The sequence below is a fragment of the Urocitellus parryii genome, chromosome 3, assembly GCF_045843805.1.
Source record: "Urocitellus parryii isolate mUroPar1 chromosome 3, mUroPar1.hap1, whole genome shotgun sequence".
Taxonomy (NCBI): Eukaryota; Metazoa; Chordata; class Mammalia; order Rodentia; family Sciuridae; genus Urocitellus; species Urocitellus parryii.
Genome location: NC_135533.1, coordinates 163140951 through 163160860, shown reverse-complemented (window position 1 = coordinate 163160860; position 19910 = coordinate 163140951). Strand labels below are relative to the sequence as shown.

The following is a 19910-nucleotide window of genomic DNA, read 5'->3' as shown; positions in this document are numbered from 1 at the left end:
TCCCCGAACGAACTTTCTCTGCAGCCCCAGGGTGGGGGGAGGCAATGGGGGTACTTGCCTTTCCAGGCTCACACTCGGTCCCGTCAGCCCAGGGCGTGTGCTGAGTCCGGCAGCCTTTGTGAGCTCCATCCACGTTATTGCACCAGAGCCGTCTACACTGCACCTGCTCGATTCAGTTGAATGAAGAGACAGTGGAATTAAGACAGAATCTTTCAATGAATGCTTTGCCAAGGGTATAGGGGAACTTGGAAAGGCATTTTTTTTTTCTTCATTAAATGATGAAATAGTCCCAGGGTGATAACAAGCAGCCCTGAGCAGCCCTGTCTGCCTGGGAGGATAGACTGTAACATAAAAGGGGATCCACCATGCATTTGAGATATACAGATGAAGAGACTGAGGTTCAGAGAGACAAAGGAGCATGTGGGAATTGTGTGATGTGAGTTTGGTTGTTGAGTTAGGAAGTGATCAGATATGATTTGTGTTTCAGTTTGGCCTGACTCAAAGTGCATGCATGCATGTGTGTGTGTATGTCTCTGTGTGTGTGTGTGTGCTTCTACTAGGGCCATGTATTATCATGATCATATTATGAATCGTTTCTAAGGCTTTTAGGGGTTGTTAGAGGATAGAAGGTATTAGATAGTGTACAATATTTCAGACCTACACAAAGTATTAAAAAGTAACATTAAAGCACTTCACAGAAGAAGAAATGTGAATGGTCAAAAAGATACCAAAAAAATGCTCAACATCTCTAGAAATTAGAGAAATGCAAATCAAAACTACACAGAGATGCCATCTCCCTCCAGTCACAATGGCAATCGTCAAGAACAAAGCAACAAAAAATGTCGGCGAGGATGTAGAGAAAAGATTCATTCATCCATTGCTGATGGGACTGCAAATTGGTGCAATCACTCTGGAAAGCAGTGTGGAGATTCCTCAGAAAACTAGGAATGAAACCACCTTTGACCCAGCTCTCCCACTCCTTGGTCTATACCCAAAGGACTTAAAATCAGCACACTACAGGGACACAGCCACATCTGTTTATAGCAGCTCAATTCACAATAGCTAGACTACGGAACCAACCTAGGCGTCCTTCAACAAATGAATGGATAAAGAAAATGTGGTATATACACATAATGGAATATTATTCAAACTTAAAGAAGAATGAAACTGTGGCATTTGCTGGTAAATGGATGGAACTGGAGACTATCATACTAAGTGAAATAAGCCAGTCCCAAAAAAACAAGATAAAATGTTCTCTCTGATATGCAGAGATAAGGGAGGGAGGGAGAATAGAAATTCACTGGGTTAGACAAAGGGGAATGAAGGACAGGGAGGGAGATGGGAATGGGAAAGACAGTGGAGTGAATGGGACAGAACTTTTCTGTGTTCACATATGAGCACACGACCAGGGACAACCACAAGAATGGGATCCTAATTAGAATAAGCTATACTCCATGTATGTATGATATGTCAAGATATACTCTACTATCACATTTTTCAAGAAAGAACAAATAAAAATGAGCAAAAGAAAAAAAATAACATAATGGATACCAATGTACCCACTGCCCTGTTAAGGAAAGAAGGGTTCACAGGTAAGCTAAAACCTTTGGTACCCACCCTGGGTCTCTTCCTTGTTCCCTCTCTGCAGAGGTGACCCACTCTGATTGATGATGACTTCATTGGTCCCAAAGTTTTTACACAACAGCATAAAAATCTAGCAGTTACACAGCATTTAAGCTTCATGCAAACTGATTTTGATACATTCTGAAACGTTGTTCTTCCTTCGAATATTATGTTTTAAAGATTTTTTTTAGCAGGGCTGGGGTTGTGGCTCAGAGGTACAGTACAGCGCTCACCTAGCGAGTACAAGGCCCTGGGTTCAATCCTCAGCACCACATAAAATAAATAAATAAATAAATAAATAAATAAATAGATAAATAAATAAAGGTATTGACAACTACAACTAGAAAATAAAAAAAATTAAAAGAAAGATTTATTTTAGCTATTTCAATGCATACTTTTTTTAAAAAAAGATTTCTCTAATTTATATTTTTCCTAATTATTAAAATAAGCCAAAATCAATCAGGCTTATGGTAGAAAAATTAAGAAAGAACTAAATATATACTCTGAAAAATAGGGGAAAAAAAGTCCCTCGAGCTCTCCACCCATTCCCTGTCACTTTTCCCCCTCTTTGAGACTTGAAGACACACTCTATGCAATTATTCATCCTTTTCTTTAACTTAAATTACATGAGCAGGAACATGTGTCTTGTGTAGATCATTTTCATCTGCTATGTAATATTCCACTAAATGGAGATACTAAAATATGCTTACCTTTCTTTTGTTTAACACTTCAATGACTCTTTTTTTTTTTTTTTTTTTTTTGGTACTAGGGATTGAACTCAGGGGCGCTCAACCACTGAGCCACATCCCCAGCCCTATTTTGTATTTTATTTAGAGACAAGTTCTCACTGAGTTGTTCAGGGCCTCACTAAGTTGCTTTGAACTCGTGATCCTCCTGCCTCAGAGTCAATGACTCTTAATTCATGTCATCATGGGTAACATATAAATGGGTATTATTAAGGTAGAGTGACTCAAATTTTTAAATTATTTCCATGGATTCACTGTACTTTTTGCAACTTACTCTGCAACCTCTGAAGGGTCTCCCAGCAACACACACACACACAGCCCCAAAGGGACAGAAGGGGGCAACCCACAGGAGCACCATTCTCCTCATTTCTATCCAGTCACCCCTAGATGATATCACTGGTCCAGACATTCACGGCACAAACCACAGCAGCCCGGCTGAGCAACCACCAGAAAGGATCTGAAGCTCCAAGTGGACCCAGGACCCAAGGCTGGCAAGCTAGGAGGAGCAGCCAGGCCTGCCTCCTGTGTCATCCTTACTGAATCGCTGTAAGTCACTTGGACAAGTCGGAGGAGGGCATGAGAGAAGACAAGGAGAGAGAAACACCCAAGCTCTGGGATTACCAGCTCTGCCCCTGCACCCCCTGGGAGCCCCACCTCACACTTGCAATAGCATGTCCCTTCTGGCCAGTCAGGAGGGGAAAATAAGAGATGCCACAGGGCGCCAACGTATGGAGCCATGACTGATACCATCAGCACAGTGATCACCCTAAGTGCCAACTGCATGTTTGACTGTCCTTGGGCCGAGTGAGAAGCTAATGGGAAGCCAGGCAGAGCAAGACGTCCCAAATGTGACGAGGACAGAAACGGCCCCAAACACTCACCATGTACGGGCACACCTGGGAACCGGGGCCAAAGATGAGCTCACATTGCTTATTCACGTTGTAAAGGAGGCCAGGCAGCTGGGGAGGCAGCGGGTAGGGTCTGGATTCGGGTTCGTTAAGCAGACACTCGCCATACCCGGTGCTACAGGAAGTAGAGACACACAGAAGGTAAGAGGAGGGACTGACAAAGGTCCCCTCAACGTGGAGGCCACACCCCCAGTCCAATGAAGAGGACAGTTCCTTTTTGATCTTGGCTTTCTTCTTCTTTTTAATTTTCTTTTGGTCCCAGGGATTGAACCCAGGGGTGCTTAACCACTGAGCCCCATCCCCAGCCCTATTTTTTTATTTTATTTAGAAACAAGGTCTCACTGAGTTGCTTAGGGCCTCACTAACTTGTTGAGGCTGGCCTCAAACTCATGATCCTTCTGCCTCTGCCTCTGGGATTACAGGTGAGTGCCACCAACCATCTTAAGTCCAGAAGTTGGAGTAGTATCCTTGGTATATACTTCTAGAACCAGATCTACATACAACATACAGGAAGTATGAATCTCTTAGGGCACTGGTTGCACTTGGAGGCAGTTATCAGCTTATTTTTTGATCGTCTTCCTCAAAAGACTGTAAGCTTCTTACAGTCGAAGGCAGGGCCCGGTCCACAGCAGCAGGTGTTTAATAAGTATTTGCCAAAGGGAAAAGTAAGTAAATCAGTGACTCACAGAAAGAAAACATCCCCTGCTGAAGAAGAAAAATGGAATCCTCCAGTTCTTTCACTTTTTTTTTTTTTGCAAATGATGTTTTCCCTGTTTTGAGAAAGTGTCACCCCTGAGTTCTGATGAAGAAATCCACCCATTCCCTGTAGTGGCAGAAACAGGCCAGAGACTTGGAGTTTTTGCTTTAACTTTGGTGCTTTTTGGTAACTGGGAGAGAAGACCAATATATTTGTGGCATGGGGGCATTTTATAATGAAACTGGATCTTTGAGCAGCTGAGTGGGAAGTTAAAAATAAATAATTAAATAAACTCAGGAGGCTGAGGCAGGAGGATCATGAGTTCAAAGCTGGCCTCAGCATCCAGGCCCCAAGCAACTCGGCGAGACTCTGTCTCTAAATAAAATATAAAAAGGGCTGGGGATGGGGCTCAGTGGTTAAGTGTCTCTGGGTTCAATCCCTGGTACCAAACAAACCAACCAACAAACAAAAACAGGAAAAGGAAAGACAGATAAAAAGGGAAGGGGAGTGGTAAGGAGAGTAGGAGAGACATGCACCCTCCATTCAACAATAAGGAGGCTGCTCCAATTTCTACCCCCTTGGGGATCATCTCCTGATCCCTTCCTTCCTGTGCTCAGGTCACTAAGCTACAGGTGCAGAGATGTGGGTGGCTTTCGTTCAGGCCTTTACAGGGCCTCTTCCCAGGTGGCCACACATGTCCAAGCCCAACTGGGCCACGGCCACACGTTCCCTTTCAGACCCCAGGCTCCTCCTCGGCTCCGCCCTGACCTTCTGAACACTGGCTAGGAATCTGCCCCAGGAACCCGGTTAAAAGAAAGTGGCGTCTTACTCCAAAAACTCGGTGATGTATTTCCGACTGCACTTGGACCACATCCAGGGGTTGGTGTAGAAGTTCAGTGTCGGTGCCATGACGTGCTGGGGGCTCTTGACACCCTCTTCTTTACACTTGTTGTTGTCGTCGTGCGGCATGTTGAACCTAGGGGACACCAGGGCGGGCTTCGTGAGCACCAAGGCTACTGGGTTATGGATTAGAATCGGAGTCCAGGGCAGCAGAACAGATCTGAAGCTACCTGAGACGGGGTGGAGAACACGACAACCTGGGCGCAGTGGTGCCCACCTGTAACTCCAGCGGCTGGGGAGGCTGAGGCAGGAGGATGGCGAGTTCAAAGCCAGCCTCAGCAATGGCAAGGCCTTAAGCAACTCAGTGAGACCCTGTCTCTAAATAAAATATCAGTAGGGCTGGGGATGGGGCTCAGTGGTTGAGTGCCCCTGGGTTCAATTGCTGGCATCAAAAAACTAAAAAATAAAAATAAAAAACAAAAATAAAAAATAAAAATTCTGAAGCCCAAGCTTTCTAATAAGGAGCTGACTGTGAGTCTTGGCATCTTCTGTTTTGGGCCCCGGATGACAAATGTTACACCTGGGCAGGTAGGTCATTAAAAAAGGTCTGTAAAGTGGGTGCCCATTTTCATGAAAGAAAATGATGGTCATGGAGACCAGAGGCATGCAGATGGAGTGGGCGGGACGCAGCGATGGCAATAGTCTTGTGCTCTGTGCCAAGGTCACCATATGGGGGCTGGCTTGATGAAAACCAGCACAAAGGGTTCTTAAACTAACCCAGGTTCTGACCCCAGAAGGCCCTGAGGACCGCCCCCATCCTCCTGGGCCTGGGAGGGAACCTGGCAGCAGCATGAATACATACTTGCCATTCTTGGCTTGGTCAGAGGAAGGGGGCGGGGAATGATGGTGTCCCTCACTCCAGAGGCATCCATTGCACAACCAGGAAGTGTTCAAACCTCAGCTTGCTTCTCTGTGGTGCAAGGTAACTGGCAGATATTCCTACCCCATCATGAAATCAAGTTTACTTAATGAAATCAAGTTTACTTCATCATGTGAAATAACAATTTGTTTTTATCCAGATGCCAGACACATTTGCTCATGGCAGGGGTTAAATAATAGTAAATATTTATGGAACCCTGGTTAAATAGTAAGAACCAAGTCTTTTCAGGGCTGGGGTTGTGGCTCAGTGGTGGAGTGCTTGTCTAACACATGTGAGGCACTGGGTTTGATCCTTAGCCCACATGAAAATAATTACAGGTGCACACCTGTCATTCCAGCAGCTCAGGAGGCTGAGGCAGGAGGATCACAAGTTCAAAGCCAGCCTCAGCAACTTAATGAGGCCCTAAGCAAACCAGTGAGACCCTATCTCTAAATAAAATACAAAATAGGGCTGGGGATGTGGCTTAGTGACTGAGTGCACCTGAGTTCAATTCCAGGCATTCACAAAACACAAACATATAAATAAATGAATAAATAAATAAGATAAAGGTATTGTGTCCTTCTACAACTAAAAATAAAAAATTAATTAAAAAAAAAAACACTTTTCAGCATTCACAATGTACCCAGAATGTGATTACTGTTTTAAATGCTTTATTTAGTTTAATCAGTTATTTAACCTCCTGGGCAGCACAGTCTGCCGGCCAAGTCTGCACATCCTTCGTCTACAGGCTTCACTAACTGCAGGTGGAACTTATTCAGAAGAAAAAAAATGTGCATCCCTTTTTTTTCTTATCATTATTCCCTAAATAGTACAGTGTGACAACTATTTACACAACATTTATTTTGTATTACGTATTATAAGTAATCTGTAGAGATGATTTAAAGCAGATAACATGCAAACACTAGGCCTCTGCGTTGTGGCTCAGTGGTAGAGTGCTCGCCTAGCACATGTGAGGCACTGGGTTCCATCCTCAGCGCCACTTAAAAATAAATAAATAAAATAAAGGTATAGCTGGGTGCAGTGGTGCACCCCTATCATGCCAGCAGCTTGGGAGGCTGAGGCAGGAGGATCACAAGTTCAAAGCCAGCCTCAGCAACTTAGAGAGGCCCTAAGCAACACAGTGAGACCCTGTCTCTAAATAAAATATAAAATATGGCCGGGGATGTGGCTCAGTGGTTAAGCACCCCTGAGTTCAATCCCATTTTACCAAAAAAAAAAAAAAAAAAAGTATAAAAAAGTTTATAAAAAAGACTTGCAAATCTGCACATTTCCCTATCCACAGGGGTCCTGGAATCAGCCCCCACAGACATACAGGGATGACTGGGCTAGTACCCACATTTTTCTGATGAGGAACTGAACCACAGAAAGGTCTAATGACTTGATGAAGGTCAAAGGGGACAAGGGGAGGGGGACTGAAATTGGAATTTCTCAAGGAGTCCTTGAGGTTCATGGAGGTGCCTTAGGAGTCTTCAGGGCAGACAAGATGCTGGGGACTGTCACAGCAGCTACCTAGAAAGCTGGCTGTTTATGTTCTCAGTTAGTGGTCACCTGGAGCTCTCCCTATCAGGATGAGGAGCGTGTTCTTAAAATACGATTGAAAGGTCTTCATTTGAAGATACACCCACTGCTTCTGAAGTGGCTTGGAGATACCTGTGTGTGCCTGTGGGCATCTTGATCTGTGTGAGTGCACTGCCCACAGGTGAGTCCAGAAAACATCTGCACGAAAAGCTTGCTGATTGTACAACGTTAGCTCTAAAGTCAGCGTCTGACACACAAATAGACACATGGGGATGTTCTTCTAATGGCATTGATTGAGAAAATTATTTTCCAAATATAGAGGGTAAGTGATTTGATTATTATAGAAAGAAAAAAATGCAGATTGAAAATCAGACCGATTTCTAGTCAATTCACATTGATGAGCCCACGTTCTAACCGGGCTCTGTCTCTACAGAAACAAAAGGGAAGACCCATTTCATTATAGCCAGGCGCTTGGAGGCCTTGATTAGGAAATGACTGTTTTCTGGGGATCCTGGCTCACTCTCTTCCCTGAAAGAGGGACATTACAGTCTGCAGGTGCTTCCTGTCTCAATTACAGCTATGCATAGCTCAATGCAGAAGTGAGCTGGACTCGTAAAAATCTGAGCCCCCAAATAAACTACTCCCTCCCCACTGTTGTTCTGTCAGGTCTTTTAGTCGCAGCTGTGAAAAGCTGACTAAAACACAAGCTCTGGCTGAAGAGGGTGCGGTGCACCGTGTTCCTTTAACTTTGGAAGTCAAGGTCACTTCTCCCAACTAGGTTCAAAGTTCTTCAACCTTGAAACTCTACTGTGACATGGAAAGTGACTCACATACCCTAACATCAAGCAAAAGCTCACAGAATCCAAGGAATGCAAGTTGTAGGTGACTCCGAATTAAATGACATTATTGAAGTGACACTTACACATGGCCCAGCTCATGGGCTATGGTGAACGCTGTACTCAGTCCACTATCTTCACTGATAGAGCAGCTTCTGTAGGGATCACAGATGGTTCCCAGTTCAGCAAGACCTATTAGAAAGGGGAAAGAAAAGACCAACAAGGACTTACTTTAAAGAGCAATTGTGACTTAGAACAGAAACGTGTAGCAAACTGTTTTAGCCACAGAGGATATGAATGGAGGACTCACCTAAGGTGTCACATTTGTCATGAGCTCTGCAGATGTCCTGTCTGAAAGCAAAGCAGACTTAGGCCTTGATGACACCAAAGAGCAAAGGTCAACACAAGAAAATACTTCAGAGGGTTCTAGGCATTCACAGTACCACACGCTACAGTGGGGGGTAAGTGTGGGGGCTGGGGGGAGGTTCGCTCCCCAAAAACAAACTAATAAGACCCAGGTTTTACAATGCAAACATTTTGGGAGGCACTGATTCAGGATTAACAGCTCCAATAAGAAGATTGCTCCTGCTGCCTCTCTAACCAGGACTTCCCCAATACCCAACATAAGTGATTGTAACTTGCAAAAAAATGTTTTGGTACCAAGGAGTTCTCAGGGGCTCTTAACCACTGAGCCCCATCCCCAGCCCTATTTTGTATTTTATTTGGAGACAGGGTCTCACTGAGTTGCTTAGGGCCTCGATAAGTTGCTGAGGCTGGTTTTGAACTTGGGATTCTCTTGCCTCAGCCTCCCGAGGTGCTGGGATTATAGGCCTGCACCACCACACCCGCGAGTGATTGTAATTTTATATATAATTTGTAAACATTCCTAAAAAAGTGCTAAATGCTTTTCACTTAAAGGAGCACCCCCGCCCCTCCCCCCGCCAAAAAAAAAAAAAAAAAAGCCCTGGTTCAATCACCAGCACTGTGCAAAATTTAAAGAAATAAAAAATTTTTGAAAAATCCAGTGTACCCCCACAATGGATGGGAGGTATGTTTAGGCCAGCAACTTTCTGTTACCCTGTGCAATGTCTTAAACACTTTTATTTATTTATTTTTTGGTCCTAGGGATTAAACCTAGGGGCACTTTACCACTGAGCTATATCCCTAGTCCTTTTTTTTTTTTTAAAGAGAGTGTGAGAGAGGAGAGAGAGAGAGAGAGAGAGAATTTTTAATATTTATTTTTTAGTTCTCGACGGACACAACATCTTTGTTGGTATGTGGTGCTGAGGATCGAACCCGGGCCGCACGCATGCCAGGTGAGCGTGCTACTGCTTGAGCCACATCCCCAGCCCCCCTAGTCCTTTTTAATATTTTATTTTGAGACTATGTTGCTCAGGGCCTCTCTAAGTTGCTGAGGCTAGCTTTGAACTTGTGATCCTGCTGCCTCAGCCTCCTGAGCCACTGGGATTACAGGCGTGAGCCACTGCACCCTGCTCTTTTGAGACAACACTTTTGAGACAAGTGCTACCATGTAAATATAATGCATCCATTAAAAAATAAATAGAAGGAAGACAGATAGAACAGAGAAAGGGGATCACAGGGAATCGAGAAGGGAAAGGAAAGGGGGAGGGCTGGGAATTGAAATAGAGAAAATTATGTTATATGCATTTATGGCTGTTGAACCCCACTATTATGCATAACTATAATACACTAAAATTTGGGGGGATTTCACACTTTTTTAAAAACCCATATTTCACTGGATATGGTGGTGTATGCCTATAATCCCAGCAGCTTAGAAGGCTGAGGAAGGAGGATCGCAAGGTCAAAGCCAGCCTTAGCAACTTAGTGAGGCCCTAAGCAACTTAGCAAGACCCTGTCTGCAAATAAAATATATATTTTTTAAAAAGAGCTGGGGATGTGGCTCAGTGCTTAAGTGCCCCTGGGTTCAATCCCCCATGACCCTCCCCCAATCCATATTTCTAGCTTCTTACAAAATCACGGGACTCTGATCCGAGTCACCACAACCTGCTTCATCTGAACAGCAGCTGTCCCCTGTATATAAGGGCATTGACTTTCAGAGCTGCCTAACAAATTGACTCTTAGCTGGCACCTCCACAGGAGTCGTTCTCAAGGAGGGGTAATTCTTCACTTCCTCCCTCCTCCCCAGGAGGATGCTGGACAGTGACTAGAGGCACTGTCACCATTGAGAAGACAAAGTGCCACTGATATGTAGTGAGCCAAGGGCAGACGTGCTACTAAATGTTCTGCAGTATTCAGGGCACCCATAAGGGATTATCTGGTCCAAGACATCAATAGCATCTAAGTTGAGAAACGTCCTACAAAGGTTGCTCTAGATGACCCTGACCTGAACAGAGAGATTGGAGGAATCAGAAATCCACATACCTGGTTACGAGCACAGCTGTATCATGCTGGATTCCACCTGGATAGTTCTTGGAATGTTGCCACTGGCAAAAATTTTTTAATGTTGCCTGGGCATTAAAAGATATGGAAGGTCCTTCCTAAATACAGAGAAGAATTACGGTTGGTCTCTGCTAGCAATACCAATCAGAGATGCCATTTCGGATACAGATAGAAGAAAGAAGAAAAAAAAACGTGATTACCTGTTCATTATGAATCACAACTAAGTTCACAATAACAATATTAATTAAATTTCCAATACTTGGGTCTTTATAGATAGAGGCTACCTGCAACCGAGATAAATTTTTCAAAGTTAATTGTGAACTCTCTGTAAGCAATAAGCAATTCACTTCTTAGGTTGGATTCCATCTTTTTTTTATGTTCCATGACATATACACATTCTGTTGTTCTGAGTTTTCATTCATTCAACATGCATTTATTGAAATCTCTTTGTGAATCCACAGATGGCACTTTTAGATAATAATGAATTCAAACAGGTTTAAATGCCAAATGGTATTTTCTTTTGAAACTGTATTGCTGCCTCACAGTTCTCTGTACCCGAACATTTGGATATTAATTTCCAATTACAGTCTCTCCTCCCATCTGAAGTCCTGGATCGCTAACTTAACAAAATCACAATGGCTAACTTACAAAATTACCTTCGCTAATAACTGCGGTTCTTTATGCTTATCACCCATCTGCATTCTCAAGAACCTGCGAAACCTGCTTTTGTTTTATTTTGCTGTAATTAATTATGAGGGCAAGCATTCACGGAGTGCTTATTATGAACTAGATCCTTGCTGAAAAACTCCATTAGGCGTTTGCATTCAGTCTGCATAGCAAAACTCTGGGCTGGTTACTATGACAATCTCCGTGCAATGGATGAGGAAACCAAGCCTCAGAGAAATTGAATATACAGTGGTGAGTGGCAGAGCCAGAAATCTCAGGCTAGGCCATCTGATCCCAAGCTGTGTGTGTCATCAAGATTCTCATCACATTTCTGAAATTATGGCATAGATATGGACTTGGGGCTGTGGAAGGTTGGTTTTCTTCCTCTGGTCATAAGAGAGCTGGGGCATATGGGACTGAGCAAGGGGAGGGGGTGAGAGAGTGAGGGGTGGCAGGGTTGGGGCAGCATGGAGGAAAGGTCCCCAGCCATAGGGTGGGAAGGAGAAAACCTAATGCAACATTCCCAAACATGTTCTTTCACACTCATCTGTGGAATTTATTAAAAATAGGTTCTGGCCGGGTGCAGTGGCACAGGCCTATAATCCCAGCAGCTCGGGAGGCCAAGGCAGGAGGATTGTGAGTCCAAAGCCAGCCTTAGTAACTTAGTAAGGCCCTAAGCAACTCAGTGAGATCCTGGTCTCTAAATAATATATAAAAAGGGCTGGGGATGTGGCTCAGTGGTTAAGCACACCTGGGCTCAGTCCCCAGTACAAAAAAAAAAAAAAAAAAAGTAGGTTCAGGTAAATTAGGGTTAGTCGAAAAAGGGGAATGTCAAGCTAAGGCTAAAAATGAGCTAGACAGATCTATCTGGGCTGCTATGGAACAATCCCTATTAGTTCAAGATAATAGCAATGTGTTAAACTGCATGAGATGCTCCTTTTTTGTATAAGGTAAAAAAAAAAAAAAAAAATTTGCTCAGTTGTTTCTCCATATCCAGGGGGGTTGACTCCAGGACTTTCAAGGATACTAAAACCCGAGGATGCTCAGATTCCCTCATATAAAATGGTATAATTTTTGCATCTAACTTCTGCATATCCCCTAAGCTTTAAAAGCAGCTTTAGATGATTTATGGTTTCTTATAATGTTATATGCTATATAAATAGTTGTATTGTTCAGCGTATAATGACAAAAAAAAGTCTGTATGTGTTCAGTACAGTTCAATTAGTTTTCCAAATGTTTTCAATCCACAGATGCTGAATGTACAGCAACAGAGGGGCCAATAGCATATGCACATATTTACATAAGTCATTAGCTTATATACATATCCAGAGTTAGCCTGCCCAATGTGGTGGCCAAATACCCTATGTGGCTATGGAGCACTTGAAATGTGGCCAGCCCAAATGGAGATGGGCTATGAGCATAAAACAAGTTGGTGTAAAAAACAAAATCAATAAAATCTCACTAGTAATTTTTGAAATGATAATATTTAGATAAGACAAATCATACTATTAATATTAGTCTCACTTCTTTCTCTTCTAAAAATAATGCCTCTTAAAACATGTGAAATTAAATATGTGGCTTTTATTGGGCAAAGGTCAAGGAACTTGCATGGAAAACTTATTTTCTAACAATAGTTTGGGGTTTCATTTGTTTTTTTTTTCTTTCTGCATTTTTTATAAGAGCATTATGATTACACATAGTATTTGGGTTCCTTTTGATGAAATGATATATATAGGGAATGATTTTTTAATCACGCAAATTTAGTGTTTAAATTCAATCCAATTTCAATGGGAGAAGAAAAATAGATTCCCATGCTTCACCCCAGGGCTACTTAATTAGACTACTGAATGTAACAAAAGCTCATGGGTGACTCTGATTCACAGCCAGCAACACCCAGAAGGACTGAAGAAACACACCTGGCTGAGCAAAATTCAGAAATCAGATCATGGGTTTAGGGAAGCAGACAAGATAAAGCCATTTGCAACATCTAAGCCACTTGCTAGATTTACCTGACGGTGGTCAAGTGACCTAACTCCTCTGAGACTCAGTGTGCTTATCTGTGAAATGAGTACATAATTCCAACTAGTGGGATACCAGCAGAGTCAGCAAGTAGGCCTCTAAACTAAGAAGCAAAGTCTCTAACACAGAATAAACACTCCACATCAATAACCGTTGTCATCACCATACAAAGGCAACCAATGAGCCATCTCAGGATCCCTTGGGGGTACTCGCCTGAAAGGTTGAAATGCCAGCCCTGAATGACCCTCCAAAGCCCTGGGGGGAACCCATTCCCCCAGGGTGCATTTCGAGAGCTCTTGAATGACCTTCTTCTGTGCATACTTACAATTGACATTAACGTTAGAACATAGTGTTGTAGGTCTGCTCCGTGGTATGATACCATCCTGTGGTCCGCGACCACCATCACCTCTACAAACCGTGGGTAGGATAAGAAACGTTTGTTTCTTCTGTGCGTCCTCCTTTCCCTCATGCTGTCTGTCTTGTTCCCATAGGCAGAAATCGCCTTGGTGGCCAAGCCACCGTTCAACACTGCCAAATCATCAGCCAGGCTAGTGCTCCTCGCTTTACGTTTTCTTGTCCTGGTTTTCCTCCTGTCTTTACTGTGACTGCTTCTGTGCTCTGTAACAAATCGAACAGAGTGCATTACACGACAAGCCACATCTATTCCATAGGAAGAATTTAATTTGAAATGTGGCCATCCCAAATGGAGATGAGCTATGAGCATAAAACAAGTTGGTGTAAAAAGCAAAATCAATAAAATCTCACTAATTTTTGAAATGATAATACTTAGATAAGACGAATTATACAAATCTGGGCATGGAGACACATGCCTTGTAATCCTAGTGGCTTGGGAGGCTGAGGCAGGAGGATCGTGAGTTCAAAGCCAGCCTCAGCAACTTAGTGAGGCCCTAAGCAGCTCAGTGAGACCCTGTCTCTAAATAAAATTCAAAATAGGGCTGGGGATGGGGCTCAGTGGTCGAGTGCCCCTGAGTTCAATCCCTGGTACAAAAAAAAAAAAAATTAAATTTGAAATGACTTAAAATGCTGCCTCTGGACTCAGATTTGATATAAAACTTGATTGGCCCTATATCGTATTGTCTTACAGAGAGCAGTCTCTATAGGTACAACTCAGTTTGCAATCTCATTTAAATGACTGAGACTCTGAGATTAGTTTCCCTGGGAAGCTACAATAAATGTACACTTAAGATACTAGAAAACCAGGGGCTGTGGTTGTAGCTCAGTGGTAGAGCGCTCGCCTCGCACATGTGAGACCCTGGGTTTGATCCTCAGCGCCACATAAACATAAATAAGCGAAATAAAGGTATTGTGTGCAACTACAACTAAAAATAAATATTTTTTTAAAAAAGATACTAGAAAACCAGGCTCGAGTTTAGGCAAACAACGCACAAGATTCCTTCCACTGGGTACCAGAAGCCTTGCTGGGATTTGAGAGGTTCTCCCTCAATGTCTTTGCCATAGATATAGTTAGGGCCAAGAACAGAGCTCCAGGGCTCTAAAGAAGGGAAATGGAGATGTTTCATAGATAAATCACTTTTGAAACTCAATGACATGTTAGATAGAAATCTGACAGGTGGGCAGGCCAGGAGGCAGCGCTGAGGAACTATAGAAAATACCTACTGCCGTATTCTATTACCTTTGTAGATCACTGTAAAACTGGAAATAGAAGAACACAGTTGGTGGAATTCAATGCCCCTGAAGTTTTAATTAGTGGGTTCAGGGCTGAGTTAAGGAAGGAGACTAAAGTCCGAGTGCGCGCAGGGGTCTACAACATTAGACCAGCTCCTGCCTGGGCCTCTTGGGTTCCCACAGTCCTGCTGCTCAGAGTGTGGTCTGTGCACCAGGAGTTCAGGCAGTACCTGGAATCAGATGGAAATGGGATTTTTCTGTTCTACCCCAGACCTGAGTCTCCACCTTGCAGGATTCCCCAGTGACTGGTATTCACACTGGTATTCACACTTCTCTTTTGAGAAGACCTATCCAACTTTCACACCACCCACCACACACAGTCCACAGAGTGTAAGCACAGAAGTGCCTGTCTGGACCCACTTTGAGTAAAAACAAAATTTCATCAGTTATCTTGCACATCAGTTCACCAATGTGCTTGAGAGCTTTAATGGCACTAGCTTGGAGTCTAGATTAAGCAACAGAATTGTACAAGGAAGAAACACACTTAGGTGGCTAAGACCTAAGGAGCAGAATTTGTTACCCCAATACCAAAATATACAGACAAAAAAGTAAGTGGTTGACTATTTGAAGGGGCCAAATATTTCACCAAGATAACCAATTGCTGAACCGATCATTTGAGTCTGGCACATACACGTTGCTAAATCAAACATAAACACTTGGGCATTTTGGTGATAATGTGAATAGTGAGATCTGTCCAACCTGTCAAATGGATGATGCAGATCCCAAGTATGGACAAAACGACTGGCCTGAAGCTGGATGTGACATTGGTTTTTCTTTCAGTCTCTTTTAAGGATATTTCACATATGTATACCAGTGTCATAGGGCCAATCAGTTGTCATTCAAATTTGAAATCACCAAATGAATATAGAATAGACACTAACTAGGTTTTTGGGGTTTTTTTTTTTTTTTTTTTTTGTACCAGGGATTGAACCCAGGGGCGCTTAACTATTGAGCCACATCCCAGCCCTTTTTATATTTTATTTAGAGACAACAGGATCTCCCTCAGTTGCTCAGGGCCTTGATAAATTGCTGAGGCTGATTCTGAACTCATGATCCTCCTGCATCAGCCTCCTCTTGCCCCCCCCCCCCCGCCCCAAGCCATTGGGATTACAGGGTGGGTCACCAGGCCTGGCATCTTCTTTCTTAATACAGGTATTCACAGCTATAAATTTTCCTCTAAACACCACTTTATCAGCATCCCACAAGCTTACGAATTTTGTGTCTTTGTTTTCATTTATCACAATATATTTATCTTAGGACCTAGCAGGTCATCTATTCTGGAGGTTGCTCTGTGTAGACTTCAGAAGAATATACATCTTGCTGTCATTGGATTGGATATATTATAGCTGTCTGCTAGACATACCTGGTGTACAGCCTGTTCAAATTTTCTGCATACATGTTTATAACTACTATACCTTCCTACTAAACTGACCCTTGCTTGTTTGTTTGTTTTATTTTTGGTATCAGAGGTTGAACCCAGGGGCCCATAACCAAGAGCCACATCCCCAGCTCTTTTTATATTTTATTTAGAGACAGGGTCTCGCTAAGTTACTTAAGACCTCGCTAAGTTGCTGAGGCTGACTTTGAACTTGTAATCCTCCTGCTTCAGCTTCCCAACACACTGGGATTACAGGTGTGCACCACCATGCCTGGTTAAGCTGTTGTTTGTTTTTTTTTTTTAAAGACAATATACCACCAAGTTTGTGAAAATAATAATCCTTAATATCTTAGGTAAATATTTTGGATTAGTCTGTTCTCTGTTGCTATAATAAAATGGTTGAGGCTACATAATGTCTAAAAAAACAAAGTTTGCTAGCTCACAGTTTGTGGGGCTAAAAGTCTGACACTGGACAGCCCATTTGTTTGGCCTTCTATTGCCACAGACTGGCTGGGCACAAAATCACGAGCCACTCAAACAGGAACAAACTTTATTTTGAAACTCCCACCAATGCCCTGTATGCTCCCCGGAAATATGCCGACCCACACACTTGAGGGTCCTCCCCCCACCACACTCTAACCGGAAATCCCTCCTCCAGAATTCTCTTCTACTGCACTTCCCCAACCAAAGGGAACTCTCCAGGAGTCCCTTAGCAGGCCCAGGTGGACAGCAGGGGTCTAATATCCATTTGAATGCAGATCTTAACATAATCATATCATCTCAATGGCTTGCTGGCATCACCTTTCAACCAAAAATGCCATGCATCATTACTACTTGGCTATGGCTCTTAGCATTTGATGAGGGCCACGTGGCAGATGGCATCATGGCAGAAGCACAGGAGAGAGGTGTCACAGGGTAAGACAGGAAGCCAGAGAGCAGAAAGCGACCAAGCCCACTCTTTTCTGACAACTTACTCTTGTGAAAACCACCTGGGTTTTCATGAGAACTACCTCACTCTGTTCTGAGAGCAGAGCAACCAACCACCTAATCTCTTCTTCCTAGCCCCTACTATTTAAAGGCTCATTGCCTCTTGAACTGCCACATTGGGGACCAAGTCCAAACCACAGCATAGTCTGATTTGACAGATTAGATTGATTCAGAATAGGTACACTTTTAGTGGGAAAGACACTTGGGAAAATATTGCATATAATTCATTTTTTTTGGGGGGGGGCGGGTTCCAGGAATTGAACCTAAGGGCACTTGACCACTGAGCCACATCCCCAGCCCTTTTTTAGACTTTATTTAGACACAGGGTCTCACTGAGACCCTTAGTGCCTCACTAGGTTGTTGAGGCTGGCTTTGAACTTGTGATCCTCCTGCCTCAGCCTCCTGAGCCGCTGGGATTATAGGTGTGCACCACTGCACCTGGCAGAAGCAACATCTTCCAGTACATAATACTCCCCAGTCTTTTATCTAATGGGTTAGAATAATATTTATTGACCTAATTAGCCCAACTAATTTCTAGCACATTAACCATTTTTGCAAGTAATTTTAAATTGAGCATTAGAAATGGCATAAAAATAGCTACTATATCTTAGATACCTACTCAAAGTCCTTTCCCCTGAATAGAATCATAATAACAGAGAATAATTTCCACCATGGGACCACAGACTGTTAGGATAAAAAGAAAGTCATCTACCTTTTTCGTTAGTGACCTTTTAGCAAAATGGAATTGGGCTAATGTTTCAGGAATTTACAAGGTCACTTTGCTAATCGTTTTATAAGACCCGACTAAATAATAAAATTTCACCCTTGTGGAAATCACAGCACGAATGGTCTAGGTATCCTTGTTCGTCTTTGTTTCCCTCTCTACATAGCTTTACTGTCATGATTACTTTTCAGTAACGGTTTCATTAAAATAAAATTCAGAGTGCATTAAATTCACCTTCTCAAAGTATATCCTAATTCAATGTTTTTAGTACATTCCTAGTTGATCACTGCTATTATTTAGTTTTAGAATATTTTCATTGCTCCAGAAAGAAATGCCAGACCTATCAGCAGTCCTGGTCCCCATTCTCCTCCTTCCCCAGCCCTGGCAATGGACAACCTCCATCTTCTAGGATGGACTTATCTGGACAGGTCATTTGTTTAGAGCCTTACAACATATGGCTTTTATGTAGCTTCTTTCTCCTGGGATAATGTTTTCATGGTTCATCCATGCTCTAACATGTATTCCTGTTTCATTACTTTTTATTGCCAAATAGTCTCCTGAATAGAATATATCATGTTATGTGTGTCCATTAGTCAGTTGATGAATATGTGGGATACTCAATAATCCAACTGGCCAACTGAATAAAGCTGCTATGAATATGTTTGGGAGGGTACTGGGGATTGAACTCACTGAGCCCCATCCCCAGCCCTTTTTATATTTTATTTAGAGACAGGGTCTCACTGAGTTGCTTAGGGCCTCAAACTTGGAATCCTCCTGCCTCAGCCTCCCAAACTCCTGGGATGATGGGTCTGCTCCACCACACTTGGCTAAGCTGCTACAAATATTAATGTACCAAGTTCTGGGTAGATATATTTTCATATCTCTTGGAGATGCGCGCGCGCACACACACACACACACACACACAACTGAAATAACTGCTGGGTTACATGGGCCCTCTGTTGAAGATTTTGAGAAACTAACAAATGATTTTCCAAAGGTGCTTCCCCATCTTCTTGCCTCCGCTTTAACCTCAAATGTGACATTCCAAAACAGGACATTCTTTTTTTCATGTCTCTCCTTCTTTGAAGAGTCTTCAAAAATTTATCACCTTTTACTTGACTAAACAGCTTACAAAAAAATGGCCAAGTTCAAATTCTAAAACAACACATCGATTCCTCCAGGAATCGAATGCACTCTTACATTTGCAGAATAACATTTAGCAAGATAAACCTCACATATGCATGTAAACAAATTTAGGCATATCTAAAAAAATCTCTAAAAGGCAGTAGCGGGCTTGCCGTCCCCACATAGCAGGCACTACTGCTAACACAGAACTCCCAGGACCTGGGTTGATTTGGTGTTTGGAACTGTTCCAACTTTGTGGCCATCAAAACCAAAGTAGTGACACTTATGCTATCAACAATAGCCAATATTCTAAGCGCTCCTGTAGTAAAGTGGGTATATGGGACTCAAGGACCTTGGGCACATCGAAGACTCTCACTCACCCTGCTCTCTTTTATAAAAGGAGATCAGTAAGAACAGTACCTACACAAGGCACGGTGGCACATGCCTGTAATCCCAGCAGCTCAGGAGGCCGAGGCAGGAGGATCCCAAGTTCAAAGCCAGCCTCAGCAACTTAGTGAGGCCCTAAGCAATTCAGAGAGACCCTGTCTCTAAATAAAATATGTAAAGGGCTGGGGATGGGGCTCAGTGGTTAAGCACCCCTAGGTTCAATCCCTGGTTTAAAAAAAAAAAAAACAAGACCCATTTCATGGAGTTTCCTCAGGGACTAGATGGAGACGGCACTTGCAGTGAGCTGGCACCATACCTACTGCTTAGGAAGGAATGGGTAAATATTGCATCATTATTTTTCTATTTTTACCAGGCATAAAATTATGGC

General features: G+C 42.9%; 1 protein-coding gene across 1 annotated transcript in view; it reads right to left on the bottom strand.

Annotated features, from left to right (window-relative positions):
- Adamts9 (ADAM metallopeptidase with thrombospondin type 1 motif 9) overlaps positions 1-19910 on the bottom strand; it is a 154532-nt gene that overhangs the window by 112814 nt on the left and 21808 nt on the right. Inside the window, exons 4-11 of the mRNA XM_077796192.1 lie at positions 13540-13832; positions 10730-10813; positions 10512-10627; positions 8419-8459; positions 8195-8300; positions 4804-4950; positions 3251-3392; positions 59-163 (exon numbers count right to left, since the gene is read on the bottom strand). Coding sequence (XP_077652318.1) covers positions 59-163; positions 3251-3392; positions 4804-4950; positions 8195-8300; positions 8419-8459; positions 10512-10627; positions 10730-10813; positions 13540-13832 — 1034 coding nt within the window. The remainder of the gene's footprint in view (positions 1-58; positions 164-3250; positions 3393-4803; positions 4951-8194; positions 8301-8418; positions 8460-10511; positions 10628-10729; positions 10814-13539; positions 13833-19910) is intronic.